Below are 20,572 nucleotides of genomic sequence, written 5' to 3' on the forward strand. Positions count from 1 at the left end.
CCCCCGCCACTTTGCTTTCTCCCATCCCCTTAATCTACCACCAATGGATGTCATGTAACCCTCCTCCTTTGATTCTGCATATAAAATAAGCCACAAACCGCCATTTTATGAAGCATTTTCTCAATCTGTTGAGATTTTGCTTCCTGGAAATTGTTGTCAATTTGGTTCAAATAAACTCTTATAAGCTTTCTCTTAGGATGGATTTTTTTGTTGTTGACAGAGTTTACCCTCTGGAAAATAAACATTTAAATATAATCACTTTCACAGTTAACATGATGGTGTATCTTTTTAACTCCTTATAGAAAGAATTTATTGGATATATGAACCACAAGTTTCAAGTTTCAAGAAATGAGAAATACCAAAAAGTAAATTATTGTCTACATAATAGTGATACACAGTTTGAAAATACAATGAAAAAATGTTCCCTTTTAAGTAATGAAAAAAAGTTAAATCTTTTGACAACAACTTAACTTGAAAAGTCAGATATTTACTCAAAAGAAAAGTAAGACTACAATGAAGCATAAATAAATGGAGTCTTAGATATAAAGACAGTAATACAATATTGCCAAAATTTAATATGTAGATTTAATTCAATACTCATTAAGGTTTCTGAGGTCTAGTTATAGAACTTGATAAACTAATAGTGAAATTCTTCTGGAAGAACATAGAAAACATTAGTTTTTTTTTTTAATTTTAAGGTACATTCAAATAATTATAAAACAATGGTTTTCAAACACATATGTGATATTGTGATTTATAATAAAAAATATACATTTGGTGTTCATCCCCTTTCCTGGCATGGAGCTCCTAAAACCCTTGGAATTTCCTAAGTGAAGAAAGTCTTAAAGGTATCTTTTGTTATGTTAATGTGGTCGCTAGGACAATTGACCACATAAATAGAGGCTTGGAACTTTCAGTCCCACTCCCTCCAACCTACCCCTATTAGAAGGGGAAAGGGGCTGGAGGTTGAATCACTCACCAATGGATGGCGGAGTTAATCAACCCATGCCTACGTAATAAAGTCTCCATAAAAACCCTAAAGGACAGGATTGGAATGCTTCCTGGTTAGTGAACGTGTAGAGATTTGGGGAGATAGAGTGCTTGGAGCGAACATGGAAACTATGCAGTATCTTGCCCTAGGGTTTCTTCTGTCTGGCTGTTCCTCAGTTATATCCTTTTACAATAAACCAGTAATCTGGTAAGTAAAATGTTTCTCTGAGTTCTGTGAGCTACTCAAGCAAATTAATCAAACCCAAGGAGGGGGAGGTTGGAAACTCAAATCTCTAGCCAGGAGGTCAGAAGAACAGTCAACAACCTGGACTTGCGACTGGCGTCTGAAGTGGCGGTTGGGTTGGGGGGGCAGTTTCGTAGGACTGAGCCCTTAACCGGTGAGATCGAGATCGGAGGGGATTTCTAGATAGTGTCAGAATTGAGTTGAATTGCAGGACACCTAGCTGGTGCTAGAAAATTGCTTGCTGGTGCAGGAAAAACCCACACACATCAGAATCAGTATAAGAATAGTTATCATATGCTAGGGATAAAAACAAAAATTGGAAAGAAAGAAAATTTTAGAGATAGGTTAAAAACAGTAAAATAATTTAATGTGTATGTGTGCTAAACAAGAAGTAAATAACACAAAGAAAAAATAAATGGTAAGAATCCTGAGACAAATGATTATTAGCATAGAGAAAAATTATTTTGGATCACTGTAAATTTCAAAAAGGTCAAATAATCAATTGCGGGGGGAAGATAAATTTAAATAAAGTGGTATACTTATGCCCAAAGGAAGGACTGGTAATTTTCCATAGAAGAAATGAAGGCTGTCGTAAGAGTCAAGATGGATATGCTTGAATATATACAAATAAAAATCTATTGTATCAATTTCAGCTAAGTTGCAGGACACAAGATCAACACACAAAAATCAGTCATAATTGGAGAAATGTGGAGAAAAGGGCACCCTTGTGCACTGTTGCTCTAAATTGGTGAAGCCACTATGGAAAATGGTATGGAGGCTCCTCAAAAAACTAAAAACAGAACTACCATATGATCCAGCAATCCACTTTTGGGTTATTTATCCAAAGAAAATGAAAACACTAACTCAAAAAGATATATGCACCCCCATGTTCATTGCAGCATTATTTACAATAGGAAAGATATGGAAAAAACCTAGCTGGATAGATATATAGATACATAGATAGACAGACAGAGATATAGCTATACACAAGGATTATTATTCAGCCATAAAAAAGAATGAGTCTTGTTATTTGCAACAAGAATGGACCCGATGTTATTATGCAAGTGGAATAAGTCAGATACACAAAAACAAATCTCAAGCTCATAGATACAGAGAACACATTGGTAGTTGCCAGAGTCAGGTGGGGAGTGGGGGAGAAACGGGTAAAGAGTGTCAAAAGGTATACAGAAAAAAAATGCAGTTGATGTAAAACAGACATAGGAAATATGAATCACATTAAAAATAGTAACTTTATATATATATATATATCCACATATTTATATATATGCTAACGAATATGAAATAAGTATATATAATATATAAATACTAACGCATACCTAATATTTCTAAAATAATGAAAATACTATATTCTAAATCTTTAAGATGAAATCAAATACAAGTATATTCTTAGAAAATTGCATTAAAAGAATTTAAAACTAAAAGCTAAGAAAAAAAATCAGTTACATTTCTGTGCATTAGCAATGAACAATCTAAAAAGGAAATTAAGAAAACAATTTGATTTACAATAATATCAAAATGAATAAAATTCTTAGGAATAAATTTAACCAAGGAGGCACAAGACTTGTATACTGAAAACTACATTAACATTGCTGAAAGAAATTAAAGGTAGTCTAAATAAATGGAAAGACATACCATTTTCATAGATTGAAAGACTTAATATTGTTTGGATAAGAATATGCCTCAAAGCAATCTACAGATTCAATGTAATTTCTATTAAAATCCGAGCTGCCTTTTTAGAAATAAACAAGCGATCCTAAAATTCACATGGATTTATAAAAGGTCTCAAATAGTCAAAATAATTTTATAAAGAAGGACAAAATTGGAAGACTCACACTTCCCGATTTCAAAACTCACTACAAAGTTACAGTAATCAAACAGTGTGGTACTGGCTTCTGGTCTCAATGGAACAGAGTTCAGAGTCCAGCATAAACTCCTACATCTGTGGACAACAGGTTTTTGACAAGGATGCCAATACTGTTCAATCGGGAAAAAAGAGTCTCTTCAACAAATAATGCTGGACAACTGAATACCCACGTACAGAAGAATAAAGTTGCATCTTTACCTCACACCATATACAAAAACTACCTTAAAATACACCAAAAACCCACATATAAAGCTGAAACTATAAAGCTCTTAGAAGAAAACATAGCAGGAAATCTTCACGACCTTTGATTTGGCAAAGGTGTCTTAGGACACCAAAACACAAACAAAAGAAAAAAATAGATAACCTAAAATTCACCAAGATTAAAAATTTCCTCCATCAAAGGACACTATCAGAGTGAAAAGGCAACCCATAGAATGGGCAAAAATACATATTTGTAAATCATATATCTGATGAGCGTCTAGTATCCCAAATATATAAAGAATGCTTAAAACTCAACAACAAAGACAAACAACCCAATTTAAAAATGGGCAAAGGACCTGAATAGACATTTCTCCAAAGAGAATATATAAATGGCAAGCAAGTACATGAAAAGATGCTCAATGTCATTAGTCATCAGGAAAATGCAAATGAAAATCACAAAGAGATACCAGTTCATACTTATTAGGATAGCAATATTTAAAAAAGAAAAGAAAAAGATTAAGTGTTGACAAAGACATGGAGAAATTGGAACTCTAAAGTATTGCTGGTGGGACTGTAAAATGGTGCAGCTGCTGTGAAAAAGAGTTTGGCAGCTCCTTATAAAGCTAAACATAGAATTACCATATGACCTAGCAATTCCACATCTAGGTGTATACTTGAAGGAATCAAAAACAGGTGTTCAACAAAAACTTGTAAATGAATGTTTAGCAGCACTATTCACAATAGCCAAAAAGTGGAAACAATCTAAATGTCCATCTACAGGTAAATAAATATAATGTAGTCATATAACTGAACGTTATCCAGCCATAAAAAGGAATAAAATAATGACATATGCCATAACTTGGCTGAACCTTAAAAATAGTGTGCTAAGTGAAAGAACAAAAGGCTACGTATTGTATGATTCCTTTATATGAAATATCCAGAATAGGTGAATCCATAGAGTCAAAAAGCAGATTAGTCATTGCCAGGAACTACGGGTAGGAGAGAATGGGCATTAACTGCTTAATGGGTAGTTTTCTTTTGGACTGATGAGAATGTACTGGAACAAGACAGTTGTGATGACTGCACAACATTGTGAATGTACTAAGTACCTCTGAATTGAACACTTTGATGAATTTTATGTGCATTTCACCTCAACTTAAAAATTATTTTTAATAAAAAAACTTTTACATGATAAAATATAATAAAGTCTCATATCAAGAAAGGGAATAGAAGAGAAAAACTGTGGTAAAGGTAATTTATAAAAGGTCAGTGTCTGAATTATTTATAAAGGTTTGATACAAAGATACAGGGTCAATTTCCAAAGTTACCAGGCTAAGTGGTCAAAACGGAGGTATAGTTTATACCAAGAAATAATTACAGTAAAATTCCTCACAAAAATGGACAGGTCACAAGAAAGTAAATGCTTAATAAAACATGTTTAAGGAATCATATTCTAAATGCCCTATAAAAGAGTTAAAAAGCAAATGAGATCAGGACATATGGAAATAAATAAATTTAAACATCTCCAGGGATACTGTGAAACTGTTCTACAATGTATAACAATAATCTGACAATATACGAGTATAACAGGAGCTATAAAGCTAGTGAAATACTTGACCTAGTAATTTCAGGTTAGGGATTACACTTTTAAAGCAACACCCAAACTAGGAGAAACAGGAAGCAATTTGAAAAAGGATATTCATAGTTATGACAACTAACATGAGAGAATCTGAAATAATTTAAATAATCAATAACAGTAGAGCTAAATGAACTACTATTGCCTAAGCACAATGGCATATATGCATGTGTCTGAGTATACATATATAAACGTATGTATATTTAAAACGACAAACTAATTTGATAGGGTAAAAAGAAATAATGTCGAAGTAAATCACAAAATAGTGCTCACATTGATTTCAACTCTACATGTACACTGAAAAGAATCTGGAGTGTTTAAAGTTCAATAGGCTCTTTTAAAAATAAGTTGTAGAGAGTAATAATTTCCTAGTAATTATTTTCCAATCACATTCTTTGCCCAAAGATTGGTTAAAAATATATATATATATGTGTGTGTGTGTAAGGCAACAATAAAAAATGTTACAGGATAAACTGTAAGTTTAGAAGAAACTCTTGAATAATCAAATGAAAATATTTTATTTAGTAATATACTTACTCTAAATCTCTTTTTGTGGAGGTTAAAGTTTTCAGGTCAATACCCCAACAAGATTTTGAGGAAATATTTTTTTCACTGTATTTAAAATGTTAGCCACATTCTTGTAAATAAAAATATTTTTCATATAATAATACTTCAGTCAAGATACACGGATATGCTTTTAAATATCAAAGAAGGAAAATCAATTAAAACTACATGTTCATATAGATGCAGAAATATGAATAACTGTCATAAGACCAATAAAAATATCTTGAATAGATTTAAAAATGTAACACAGTGCAGTTCTCATTGTACAAGCAACCTGCGTACAAATAGCTGCCTAAACACTGCTTTGAACAGTTGTTGCCATAGAAGCCATCATAAAAAGCAAACAAAGGTAAACTGGAGCATTTAGACATTCTGACTGTTCAGAAGTTGAAGGGAAGGAGGCTTAAAAAGCAGAAGCAGTAAAAAGTATAGTTGAAGGGAGCTGTCTCATCGACCTGGTAGTTTAAGAGACACTGTCCTGCCCACACAAATCTCTCTACTACCAGAACTTTTTTTTTATGCTTCCTGAGAATCTACCAGAGAGTTATACAGATGAACAGGTATTGTCCATTTATCAAAATCAATACCTCTGAAACAATTAAGCAGTCATACTTTATTACACAGTACTATGAGCATGTTTAATTTCTTTCACTTCTCTCCTAAGTTTTAAATGAAGGAAACTGCAATTAGAGGGAATGAAAAAGGAAGCAGCACTGAGCCTTTCACGATGGCGATCTCCTCAGGTCTATATTTCTCTCAGAATCCATTTTTCAAAACTATCTTTTCTTCCTTCTAATCACAATTTTCATTCACTAGTCTGGTGATATATATCTTTCCTTACTTCTCCAAAAAAAAATTTACAGTCATAAGAACTAATAGCGTTTAAAAAAATCAACTCACCAAAGAACTAAACAAATAAACAAAAAACAGAAACAGACTCCAAAATACAGAGAACAAACTGATGGTTACCAGATGGGAGGGGGGTTAAGGGACTGGGTGAAAAAGGTAGGTGCAGGATTGAAGAAGCACAGATTGGTAGTTACAAAACAGTCTTGGGATTGTAAAGTACAGCATAGGAAATATAGTCAATACTATAGTAATAACTACGTATAGCGCCAGGTGGGTACTAGACTAATCGAGGGGGATCACTTCATAAATTGTATGAATGTCTAACCACTACACTGTACACCTGAAACTAATATGAAATAACATTGAATGTCAACTATAATTGAAAAGAAAATCAACTTACCTGAAATTTATTATTTAACATTGGCAAACATGAGAAGTTTTTTAGTCTTTAAAATCTATCCATTTGAAACCTGCTTTTTAAAAAAATTTTATCACCATCATACTTTTTCTTTATATACATATAGCTTTACTATACATTGATTAGAGATTATAATAATAAAGACCTTAATTGAGTCTTGTAAGCAAACATGTTATACTTAAATTTTTCAGCATAATATTCATCAACTGATTCTTACTTTGCTTCAACTTATGGAAATCACCGATTCTATCCTTGGTAGCCTGCTTTAGTATTTCTGCTTGAATTCTGGATTCACTCTCCAAGTTTGGGCCTGGAATTAAATGCTGAAGAAGATTGGAAGGGTTCTGTTTTGAAGTTCCAGGGTTTCCATTGTGGTTTACATGAGAATCTACAACAGAAAAACATCCAGTTAAGGCCATATTTTGCAGAAGAATTTTACAAGACCTGCTTTACAAAAGCTAAAACCAATGTTGCCTGATACTGGGTAGTCAGGTAGCTTTTTTAAAAAGCTTTATTTTAATTTCTTTAACCAAAGCTTCTGGCTGTGTGAAGTTTACTAATCAGTCCCCGTGAGCATCCCCAGTACTCATTATAAACCTACTCACCGAAGGGATACACAGCAGAAAGTGAAAAATTAAAATAGCAATGATACAGGTTGAATGACTCTTTTCCTCCCTCCAAATGCTATAATTGCAGTCAGAAATCTCCAAAATCCAGTAAGGCTTCTAGAAGTTCAAAACTCTTAAGTAATTTTCATCTACACAGTAACTCAAAACTGCTAACTCTTGATTTTTTCTTATTAGTATCTCCTGTACATAACCTTTCTTTCCCCACCCCCTATTTTCCTCATCAAAGCCTTAATTCAGATCCTTATTATAATTACTTTCAAGCATATCAATTCTTATTTTAGAGGAACATTTCTGTAAGATTAAATAGGTATTCAGTAGAAAACAGACACATTTATAAGTACAGAGTAGGGAGTTTAAGACAGGTGGTTGAGTAATTTATAGAAGGCCTCTGTGAGATAAATTTGAACACATTTTGAAAAAGGTAAATACATACAGACTGGCAGAGATGAAAGGGAACATAGTCCAGAGCAGCAGAACAAATAATTCTTCAGCTTTTAATAATCCATTAGACAACGTGCATTTTTAAATGATTACTTCTTCCTGAGCTTTTGTCAGTCATTTGAAAATATATAACATTAACTAGAAGAATGTTACTTTATTATGCTAGTACTAAAAAATGACACGTTTTATTCGCTATATAAAAATACATGACCAGGAAGTTGGTTTTCAAGTAAAAATTTAAGAATAAGACTTCATACCTGGAACCATATTTGGGGAGAGAGGTTGTCCAGTTGGACGATGGGAGATCGCTTGCTGATTTGCATATTGAGAAACAGAAATAGGGGGTTTCTTTAAAACTAAAAGAAAAAATAGATCCATATTATTACTGTTGATATTATGATTTCTATATATCAACCACCATAAATCTATTTACATTGCTAATCCTATGATGCTTATCCTAATTTTGTAATCCTTAGAGTTGGTATATATAAAATTAATTTGTGGTTACTAATTGCTACATTGTACCAACCATCACAAATCCTGGTGATCAATAAATCTGACCAGAATATAAGACAGTAGGAACTCTGTCTTGACCACTATATTCCAAATACTTAGACTAGTACTTGGCACATAACAGGAGCTCAACTAAGATTTGATTAATGAATAAATAAATAAATTTCTTCAGATACAGTGAAACCTTTTTATATAGACAGTGTAAATAAAAATTGGCATTTATAGATTGGGTAAAACAATAAAAATATGCTACTCAAAGTTGCTCAGATTTTAAATAAAAACTAAATGTAAGTGATGCAACAAGTTGAAATTTTATTTTTGAAGAGGAAAATTTAAGTTGCACCCAGTGCTTTATTAACAAAGATGTGCATACTTGTAGTTGGGACTTCCTTATCCCTTAAGAAATGAAGACAACTGGGAAAGAGATTACTTTTCACTCACTACGACTGATTCTACTGCATCTATGGGCAGCTTAACATGATAGAAAGGCAGAAAGCAAAGACGGAAACTAGAGAAAAGGGAAACAGGTAAAGAGAAAAAAAATAGAAAAACCCATCTACAAGATATGTTTAGGGGCACATTTTATTCTTCCAAAACTTTGGTGGCAGAGACAATACTATGTGATCCTATTTTCCTGTGCATAGAGAAAGATCCTGTGTTCAGGGGCCACAAGACTGGGTTCTGACCATGAGAAGAATGTAGGTGAAACTGAACTTGCCACTTCCAAGTATGGTGACAAAATCCTCTGTGCAAATCACCTACAACCTGTCTTCCCTTTCTGCCACACCTCAGCAGACTACAAATGAAGATTGGTGGCATCAAATAATTGAAAGGGACACTGCTTGAAGAACTACAAAGAGAGACATCTAACCTGCATCAGACTGCAATATGAACAACAAATAAACGTTTATTTATTTAAGCCACTGCAATTTGGGAGCTGTAATACACCACAGCCTAGTCAATCCTAACTAGTATTATTTAGGTTATTTATAATCCTCAAAGTTTATTGCAATCACTCAATTTTGTTTATTATTACATAGGTCTTTACACTTAAGGACCCAAGAAATTTAAAATTCACTCTAAGAAAGCAACCTACTCAAATTTACAGAATTTTGGGGTTTTCCATATCTCACTGTGTTCCCATTACCTTGTTCCTATAGCCAGCTGCAATGCCCAAAACCCACTTCTTCCCATATGACAGCTAAATAACGTCAGCTAACATCTTAAAAGAGCAGTACTTTGCCAGGTTTAACAATACAATTTGATTTGCTAACAGACTCTGAAGCACTAAGCATCTGGTAAATATATTTGGAAAGAGAGGTCAGTCACAATCTATAAATTTGTTGATCACTGTTGGACCATAGCTGGCTTCAGCACTATACAAACCAGAAGACAAGAGAGGGCACCACCACTACTAAACAAGAAGTGACCATACATGTCCTTAGCTGATAAGATAATGCCTCCTGCTCAAGAACAAGGTGACTATTTGGAGGCAAAACTATGATTTAGATAGGTAGGCAAAAGCTGGATTTAAAAGAGCCTTTTTAAAACAAGCAGAGTTTAGATCTGATATAGTAGAAACAGAGTAGTAATCTGGAGCCCTTATAAGTTTGTCATGAACAATACATATTCCTATAGAAAGTTTAGAAGACTAGAAAAGCACAAAGAAATTTAAAATTAGCTGTAATTTCACCACTTAAAGATAACCACTGTTACCATGTCAAGACTATCTTTTTGATGTTTGGGTTTTTTTCCTGTATATTACACTATACCTCTTAAACAAAATTAAGATCCCAGCATATACACTATCTTATAATCCGATTTTTTCCTGTCTTCCTCTGCGTTATTTAAAACATTTTATATTAAATTTATTGGGGTAACACTGGTTCATAACATTATATTAATTTCAGGTGTTCATTTTTATAATACATCTGTATACTCTATTGTGTACTCACCACTGGAAGTCTAGTCTCCTCTGTCACCAAGTGTTTGATCCCCTTTACCTTCTTCGTCCTTCCCCTAACTCCCGTCTCCCCTAGTAACCACCATTCTATTATCCGTATCTATGAGTTTGGTTTTTTTTGCTTCTTTGTATGTTTATTTTGCTTGTTTATTTGTTACTTTTTATTTAAATCCCACATGAGTGAACTCATATGGTTCTTTTTCCATCTGACTTATTTCACTTAGCTGATACTCTCAAGATCCATTGATGTTCTGACAAATGGCAATATTCCACTTTTTATGGCTGAGTAGTATTCCATTGTATGCACGTACCACATCTCCTTTCAGTCATCCTTTGAAGGACACTTAGACTATGTCTTGGCTATTGTGAATAATGCTACAATGAACAGAGGGGTACATCTATCTTTATGAATAAGTGTTTTCAAATTTGGGGGGTAAATAAATACCCAGGAGAGAGATTGCTGGGGTCATATAGTGGCTCCATTTTTAATTTTTTTGAGGAAACATCCATACTGTTTTCAATAGTGGCTGTGCTAATTTACATTCCCATCAGCAGCGTGAGAGGGTTCCCTTTTCTCCCTATCCTCTCCAACACTTGTTATTTCTTGCCTTATTGATAATAGCCATTCTAATAGGTGTGAGGTGGTATCTCATTGTGGTTTTGATTTGCATTCCCTTTATAGCTAGTGAATTTGAGCATCTTTTCAGATATCTGTTGGCCATCTGTATGTCTTTCTAGGAAAAGTGTCTATTCAGGTCTTCTGCCCTTTTTTTTATCGGATTTTATTTTGTTGCTGTTGTTAAGTTGTATAAGTTCTTTATATATTTTGGCTATTAGTCTCTTATTGGAGGTATCACTTGCAAATATCTTTTCCCATTTGGTTAGTTGCATTTTTGGTTTGTTTTTTTTTTTGATGGGTTCTATTGCTGTGCAGAAGGTTTTCAGTTTGATGTAGTCCTATTCATTTATTTTTGCTTTTACTTCCCTTGCCTTTGGGTTCAAGTTCACAAAAACCCTGAGACCAAGGTCTATAAATTAGTGTCTATGTTTTCTTCTAGGTATTTTATTGTTTCAGGTCTTATACTGAAATCTTTAATCCATTTTGAATTAATTTTTGAGTATGGTGTCAGATAGCAGTCTAGTTTTATTCTTTTGCATGTGACTTTCCAGTTTCCCCAACATCATTTATTGAAGACACATTCCTCTCTCTATTGTACGACTTTGGCTCTTTTTACGAAAATTAGTTGCCCACTTATGACTGGGTTTATTTCTGGATTCTGACTTCTGTTCCATTGCTCTGTGTCTGTTTTTCTGCCAATACCATACTGTTTTGATTATTGCAGCTTTGTAGTATAGCTTCAAGTCAGGGAGTGTGATACCTCCAGCTTTGTTCTTTTTCCTCAAGATTGCTTTGAGTATTCAGAGTTTTTGTAGTTCCATACAAATTTGAGGATTTTTTTGTTTTATATTGGTAAAAAATGCCACTGGGGTTTTCATGGGGATTGTTTTAAATCTATATATTGCTTTAGGCAATGTGGGCATTTTAACAGTGTTAATTCTTTCAATCCATGAACATGAAATATCTTTCCAGTTCTTTATGTCGTCTTCATTTTCTTTCAACAATGTCTTGTAGTTTTCAATGTATAGGGCCTTCATTTCTTTTATTTATTCTTAGATATTTTATCCTTTCATTGCAATTGTAAATGGGGTTGTTTTCTTAATTTCTCTTTCTGATATTTCATTGTTACCATATAGGAATGCAATAGATTTTTGTATATTGATTTTGTATCTGCAACTTTACCATATTTGTTTATTTTTCTAATAGTCTTTTGGTGGAGTCTTTAGGGTTTTCTTTATATAGAATCATATCATCTGCAAATAGTGACAATTTTACTTCTTCATTCCCAATTTAGATGCTTTTTATTTCTGGACTTTCAATACCATGTTGAATAATGGTAGCAAACGTGGGCATCCTTGTCTTGTTCTTGACTTTAGAGGAAAAACTTCCAGCTTTTCACCATTGAGTATTATATTATCTGAGTGTTTTTTTTATATACGGCTTTTATTATGATGAGGTACTTTCCTTCTAGATGCATTTTATTGAGTTTTTAAATTCATAAAAGGATGTTGTATCTTCTAAAATGCTTTTGCTGTAGGTATGATCATATAGTTTTTATCTTTTATTTTCTTGATATGGTGTATCACATTGATTGATTGCACATGTTGAATCACCCTTGCATTCCTGGAATGAACCCACTTTATGATGTATGATTCTTTTAATGCATCGTTGTATTTGATTTACTAGTGTTTTGGTTAGGATTTTTGCATCTATGTTTATCATTGAAATTGGGCTATCATTTTCTTTTTTGTGTATTGCCCTTGACTGGTTTTGGTCTCAGGGTAATGTTGGCCTCATAAAATGCGTTAGGAAGTATTCCCTTCTCTTCAATTTTTTTGAATAGTTTGAGAATGACAGGTGTGAAATCTTTGAATTTCTGGTAGAATTCACCAGTGAAGCCAGCTGGTTCTGGGCTTTTGCTTTTTGGGAAGTTTTGGATTACTGTTTCAATTTTCTTACTAGTGATTGGTCTATTTAGGTTTTCCAATTCTTCATTGCTCAGTCTAGGAAAGTTACATATTTCTAAGAATTTGTTCATTTCTTCTAGCTCATCAAATCTGGTGGCATATAGCCTTTCATAGTATTCTTATACAATACTTTGTATTTCTGTGGTGTCCATTATAACTTCTCTTTCATTTCTGACTCTATTCACTTGAGTGTTTTCTTTTTTTCCTTAGTGAGTCTAGCCAGAGGATTGTCAATTTATTTATCTTTTACAAAGAACCAGTTCTTTGTTTCATTAATTTTTTTCTATTGTCTTTTAGTTCTCTACTTTACTTATTTTCGCTCTAATTTTGTTTCCTTCCTTCTACTGAGTTTGGGCTTTTTGGTTCTTCTTTTTCTAGTTCTTTAAGGTGTAATGTTACATTGTTTATTTGAGATTTTTCCTGTATCTTAAGGTAGGACTATAGTGCTATAAGCTTCCCTCTTAGAACTGCTTTTGCTGCATCCTAAAGATTTTGGTGTATTTTATTTTCCTTTTCATTTCTCTCTTTTTTCATGTATCTTTTGATCCCTTCTTTCATCCAATGGTTATTCAGTAGCATGCTGCTTAATCTCCACTTATTCTGGTTTTCCCAGCTTTCTTCTTGTAGTTAATTTCCAGTTTCATGCTGTTGTGGTCGGAAAATATGCTTGGTATGATTTCAGTCTTCTTAAATTTATTGAGACTAGGTTTGTGCCCTAACATATGGTCTATCCTTGAGAATATTCCAAGTGCACTTGAGAATAATTTGTATTGTTGTTTTGGAATGGAGAGGTCTATAAATATAGATTATGTCCATTTGCTCTAATGTGTCATTTAAGGCCAATATTTTCTAACTGACTTTCTGTTTGGATGATTTACCCATTGCTGTCAATGGAGTATTCAGGTCCCCTATTATAATTGTATTTTTGTCAGTTTCTCCTTTTGGGTCTGTTAGTAATTGCTTTTTATATTATGGTGCTCCCAGGTTGACTGAATATATATTGATAAGTGTTATGTCTTCTTGATGAGTGGTCCCCTTTATCAATATAAAACGTCCACCTTTGTCTCTTGTTATCATTTTTATCTTGAAATCTATTTTGTCTAATATAAGTATGTACACACCTGCTTTTCTCTGAGTGACATTTGCTTGAACTATCATCTTCCACCCCTTCATTTTGAGCCTATGTTTGTCTTTGTAGCTGAGATGGGTCTCCTGAGGCAACATATAGTTGGGTCTTATTTTTTAATCCATCACGGTACTCTGTGCCTTTTGATTGTTGAGCTCAGTACATTTGCACTTAGGGTAATTATTGATATATGAGAACTTACTACAGCCATTTTATGTTTTTGTTTTCTGGTTTCTATGTATCTCTACTGCTTCTTTTCCCATGAGTTTCTGTCTGCTACTTTAGTTTGGTGGTTTTCTACGGTTTTGTTATCTCTTTCTCTTTTTTCATGTTATGTGTCTCAGCTCTAGATTTTTGTTTTGTGGTTACCATTAGTTTTATGCAAAAAAAAAAAATGTTTTGTATATCCAATAGTCCTTTTTCTTGATTGAATCTTATCTTCATTCACCTGTGCAAGTTCAGTCCTTTTCCTCCTCCCCTTTTATGCTTCTGTTATCACAAATCATCATTCATGTTGTGCATTAGTTTCCAATTTGCAGAAGCTAGTCTTTTAAAAATGTTTCCCCTTTCACTTTTATGCTATAATTAAGTGTTCAATACCCTATTCTGAAATAGAGATGCAATTTCCTACTTCTGTCTCCTGTCATCTTACTCAAACTTTTGTATACTTTGTCTCTTTGCTTCAGGTAGAAGAGCTCCTTTCCACATTCCTTGTAATGCAGGTCTTGCAGTAGTAAATTCCCTCACCTTCTGTTTGTCTGTGAAAGCCTTTATTTCTCCTTCATATCTAAAGCATAACTTTGTTGGATATATTATTCTTGGCTGATGGTTTCTCTATTTCAGTATTTCGAATATTTCATTCCATTCTCTCCTGGCTTATAAGGTTTCTGCTGAAAAAAAGTCTGTTGATAATCTAATTTCCTTTGTAAGTTGCAATCTTGCCCCCCCACCCACTCCCTGTTGCCTAATGCATTGTTTCTTTGTATTAACTTTTGACAGTTTTAATATAACGTGTTTTGGAGAAGGTCTTTTTGCATTGAGATAGATGTTCTATTAGCTTCTTGGATTCAAGGTTCCAGCTCTTTCCATAGGTTTGGGAAGTTCGCATTGATTAATCGTTCAAATAGGCTCTCTGTGGCCTTCTCCCTCCCTCTCTCCTCCTTCTTGTATACCCATTACTCTTACGTTGCTCTTTCTAATAGTTCTCATAAAGTTTGTTCATTTTTCTTTAACTCTCAGTGTGCTCTTCTTCTATCTGATAGAAATCATCTAGATTTCTATCTTCCAGCTCATTAATTCTCTCTTCCATCTGGTCTGTTCTGTTTCCAATGCTCTCCAATGCATTCTTCCCTTCATTTATTAAGTCCTTCAGCTCCACATTTGCTGTTTGGTTCTTTTTTTAAAATTTCAAATCTCTTTCTAAAGTACTCCTTTCATTGATTATATTCCTGAGCTTATTGAACTGCCTTAGTTTTCTTGTATCATGTTATGTTTTCAGAACTGCAATCTTGAATTCTCTGTCATTAAATCACAGTCTTCCATGTCTTTGAGTTTGGTTTCTGGAGACTTTTCATTTTCTTTCTGTGCTACCTTGTTACCTTGGTTATTCATGGTATTTAATGGATTGTTTCTCTGCCTGGGCATTTGAAGTAGGGAACTCTTTATTAAGTACTACTGTTTTACTCTTAACGCTGCAGGTTGATAAACACAGGTCTTTCCTTTGTTTTCCAGTAGATGGTGCTACAGCACAACTTTTTGTTTTCTCTTACCTGCACTACTGGCACCTCAGGGATCTCGTGGGGCAGTGTTGCCTCAGTTGTGTAAAATGCCCTGTATTTCCCAAGGTGATGGGCATCCCCTCTGTGTCCGGGTCACTTCGGTTTCAGGGCTCCACCCCCATGGGAAGATGTGGCAGGTGGTAGGGCTCTGGGCCTGAGAGTTCCCAGCATTGCCTCATTGTAATCAGAGGCTTCCAGCCATGCTGTGCTGTCTGAACCGTCTCTACCGCCTCTACTAGGTTCTGCTTCTACCAGGTCCGCCACAAGGAGTGGACAAGGGGTTGGTGAGGGGAGGCATGTTCGCAAGTCTGCAACTTTACATCCTCACTAGTCTGTGGCTGACACACCACTGTTTTGCCTCTCTGCCTGTTACCAGATTTAGCTGCAACAAGTGCCAGCTACTTAGGTTGGAATATTGCCTCTGCTCCTCCTACCCTTTGGGTTGCTGTGAGTGCTGCAGCCAGACTCCTCCAGTGCTACTACGTCAGCTAGGGCTGCAGCAGGGGGCACACTGCAGTTGCTGCCCTCGTCTGCCCTACCCCCAGTCTGGCCTCCCTGTTTGTTCTGTTACACACACCTTCAAATATCTCAGTGCAATGTGTGGATCTCTCAGATGTGTTTGTGTGTTGAGCAGGGGATCCTCTGTTGAATTATAGTTGCACAAATTATTGTAACTTTAAGGGGAAAAGCAAAGGGGTCTTCTCACTCCACCATCATAAAACTGACATCACTCTCCTAATGTGATTTCTTTAATATTTTATGTACATTTTACTATGTCATTCCATTTTACTCTACAAAACTATACTCATCTGACACCACACACAGTTATTACAATATTATTAACTATATTCCTCATTTATACTTGACACCCCCATGACTATTTTGTAACTATCAATTTATAATTGTTAATCCCTTCCCCTTTTTGACCCATCCCCAATCCCCCTCCCACTGGCAACATCTCTTTATCTATGAGTTTGTTAATTTTGTCCCAAATTTTTTTTTTATTTGATTCCAAATATAAGTGAAATCATATAGCATTTATCTTTCTCTGTCCAACTTACTCCACTCAGTACAATACATTCTAGGTCCATCCATTTTGTTGCAGATGGCAAGATTTCATTCTTTTTTATGACTAATATTCTATTGTACACATGTACCACCTCTTCTTTATCCATTCATCCACTGATGGACACCCAGGTTGCTCCATATCTTGGCTACTGTAAATAATGCTGCAATGAACATGGATGCTCATAAACCCTTCGAAGTAGTGTTTTGGGTTTCTTCAGGTAAATACCCAGAAGTGGGATTACTGGGTCCTTTTTTGTCTCTTGTTACAGACTTTGTTTTAAAGTCTATTTTGTCTGGTGTAAGTATTGCTACCCCATTTTTTGTTTTCATTTCCAGTCACGAAATATCTTTTTCCATCCCTTTACTTTCCATCTGTGTGTTTCTTTCAATCTGAAGTGGGTCTCTTGTAGCCAGCATATGTAAGAGTCCTATTTTCTTATCCATTCAGCCATTCTATATTTTGACTGATGCATATAATCCATTTACATTTAAAGTAATTGTTGATAGATATATAGTTATTGCTATTTTATTATTCATATATATTTTTTCTTCTTCTCCTTAAAGTCCCTTTCACATTTCTTGTAACACTGGTTTGGTGGTGAGGAACTCCTTTAGCTTTTTCTTGTCTGGGAAGCTCTTTATCTGTCCTTCAATTCTAAATGATAGCTTTGCTGGGTAGAGTAATCTTAGGTTGTAGGTCCTTGCTTTTCATCACTTTGAATATTTGTGCCAATCCCTTCTGGCCTGCAAAGTCTTTGTTGAGAAATCAACTGACAATCTTATGGGAGCTCCCTTGTAGGTAACTAACTGCTTTTCTCTTGCTGCTTTCAAGATTCTTTGTCTTTAACCTTTGGCATTTTAATCATGTGTCTTGGTGTGGGCCTCTTCGGATTCCTCTTGTTTGGGACTCTCTGTGCTTCCTGGGCTTATATGTCTATTTCCTTCACCAGGTTAGGAAAGTTTACCGTCATTATTTCTTCAAATAGGTTTTCAATTCCTTGCTCTCTCTCCTATTCTTCTGGTACCCTTATGATGTGAATGTTGGTACCCTTAATGTTGTCCCAGAAGCCCCTTGAACTATCCTCATTTGGGGGGATTCTTTTTTCTTTTTGCTGTTCTGATTGGATGTGTTCTGCTATTTCATCTTCTAAATCCCTAATTCGATCCTCTGCTTCATCTAATCTACTGTTGATTCCATCTAATGTTTTCTTCATTTCAGTTATTGTATTCTTCATTTCTGACTGGTTCTTTTTTGTTTCTATCTCCATATTTATGCTTCCTAGCTCTTTACTGAAGTTCTCACTGAAGTTACTGAGCATCCCTATAACCAGTGTTTTGAACTCTTAGTTTAGTAGATTCCTTCTCTCCATTTTGTTTAGTTCTTTTTCTGGAGCTTTGCTTTGTTCTTTGATTTGGGACATGTTGAGACTTTTTTTTTCTATACACATATAAGTACCTAATTTTTCCTCCACAAAAATGAGATTATATTATACTTGCTTTCTTGTAACTTGCTTTTTTCATTAAAAAATCATACATATATTTGTACGTCATTAAATACAGTTCAACATCATCATTTTTAATGGCTACATATTACATTTTATGGATATAACAAATTTAACCCTCTCTATAACTTTTATGTGATTTTAAATTTGTCATTATAAACAATTTTATGATAAACATTCTTGTACCTATATGATAAGTTCTCAGGAAAGTATTAAGCACGAGGTCAATGGCTATGCATACTTCTTAAACAAATTTAAAAGAAAATGAACAATAAATGTGAACTCAAAGACAATAAAAGTATGAGGGGAAATTACACACTAAAGCAATTAAGTTTATATATGTTACTCTATTCCTCTCCATTGAGGATCATTGAGAGCCAGGAAAAAAAAATGTATGTTAGCAGAATAGCATGCTACTATCACATAATATCATTAATAATTAGGCTGCTAAAAGATATATCATTGATAAACACCATTATTAAGAAAAAGTACCAAGATAAAATGATAAAACCTATTATTTACCATAAAGACAAAATACAGGATACAAAAACACTAGAATACTAGATAGCTTTTATCATACTGCCGGGTCCTGGGTTTTTCATTTTTTATAAAGGAAAGCTATCAGTATGAAATTCAATCATTCAACAATATTTATTAAGTGTCTACTATATGCTAAGCACTGTTCTAAAAAGCTGGAGATTGAGTAGTGAACAAAACAGACCAAGTTATTGCTCTATGACTCTTACATTCTTGTTGGGTAGATAACAATAAGTAAATTTAAAAGTATGCATAGAATATATTACAAATGTCAGAATGAAAAATGGTATGTATAAAGTAAAACAGGGAGATGTGATAGTGGTGCAACATTATATTTTAGATAGTTTGGTCAGAGGAGGCATTTTTGAGGAGGAGATATTTGATCAGAGCTGTGAATAAAGCAGGGAGGAAGAACATTCAGGCAGAGACTAGCAAGTACAAACAAAGGCCTTGACACAGTAGCATACACTGTGTGTCTGAGGAACTACAAAGAAAGAAGTGAGGGGAAAGTGTTAGAAATGAGGTTATAGAGGAAAGAAGCCACCATATATAGACAAAACAGTAAAAACGTTAGGAATAGGTGATTAGGGGGCTAAGGGCTGGGGCTACATCTAGTAATTTCAAAGGAGGCAATAAGAGTACTAATTGTAATAGTAGGTCTCATTTTCTGAGAGGTCTTAGTATGAACCAGACACTAATCTCATGTCACCCTCAAATCTATCTGAGATAAATATCCCCTTTTACAAGTGAGGAAACTGAAATTCATGACAGTAGAGATGAGACATACCTATCATTTGACTTAAAAATTCAAAGTAGTCATTTTTGGAGAAATTGGCTGAGATACTTACAAAAGTTGATAGAAGGTTTAGTGAATCCTTCACGTCTCTATAAGCCCTCAGTTGCAGCCTCTACTCTAAGAGCCAAAAAAGAACTGTCCTTACCTTTTACCCTCATTTTCTTATTCCAATGACAGGGCTACAATCTAAAATGTTCACACTCTCAGTACCCTACCATACAGGGCTTCACAATCCAGTACATATGACTATGGCAAAGGAGTACGGCACTAATAAGTAATAGCTCTTAATTCTGGTAGCACTTAAGTAGTGCAGATACCACCCAGATAACACTGACCATGGGGATGGTACTTGGGTATCTGTATTTACTAAAAGCTCCAGAGATGGTTCCGTTGCACAGTCAAGTGAATAAAAGAATAAAAAGCATGGCCTTTGGAGTTAGACAAATCATGGTTCTGTAATTTATTAACTGTATGACTTTGGGTTAGTGCCTAATTTCTCAAAGCCTCAGTCTTCATCTGTAAAACAGGGATAATGCCACTTACGCTGCATCATTGATTTGGCGGCTATGTGAGAATATTTGCTAATATTCTAGCAAACAATTGTTCGATATTGTAATATTGTGATAAATAATAAAAATATATTAGGTCTTTGTCTTGTTTCTGGCACAGAGCTCCTAAAACCCTTGGAATTTCCTGACTGATGAGAACAATAAAGTTGTCTGTTGTTAGGTTAATTAGGTAACTTTTGGAAGGCACCTAAGGATGGGGGCTGGCTGTCAGGAGGAGCCAACCACATGGTTAGAGGACTAGAACTTTCAGTCCCACTCCCTGATTACCAGGGAGGGG

At 34.5% G+C, this 20,572-nt stretch overlaps 1 protein-coding gene across 3 annotated transcripts in view; it reads right to left on the reverse strand.

Annotated features, from left to right (window-relative positions):
* Positions 1-20,572, reverse strand: part of GOLM2 (golgi membrane protein 2) — a 109,286-nt gene that overhangs the window by 24,662 nt on the left and 64,052 nt on the right. For 2 of the 3 annotated variants that reach the window (XM_033108679.1, XM_033108678.1), the window contains exons 7-8: positions 8,115-8,213; positions 7,005-7,175 (exon numbers count right to left, since the gene is read on the reverse strand). In XM_033108679.1, coding sequence (XP_032964570.1) covers positions 7,005-7,175; positions 8,115-8,213 — 270 coding nt within the window. Of the gene's footprint in view, positions 1-6,768; positions 6,840-7,004; positions 7,176-8,114; positions 8,214-20,572 lie in introns of those variants that run through there. The other variant, XM_033108680.1, reaches the window with a different exon arrangement.

This window comes from Rhinolophus ferrumequinum, chromosome 6 (assembly GCF_004115265.2).
Source record: "Rhinolophus ferrumequinum isolate MPI-CBG mRhiFer1 chromosome 6, mRhiFer1_v1.p, whole genome shotgun sequence".
Classification (NCBI taxonomy): Eukaryota; Metazoa; Chordata; class Mammalia; order Chiroptera; family Rhinolophidae; genus Rhinolophus; species Rhinolophus ferrumequinum.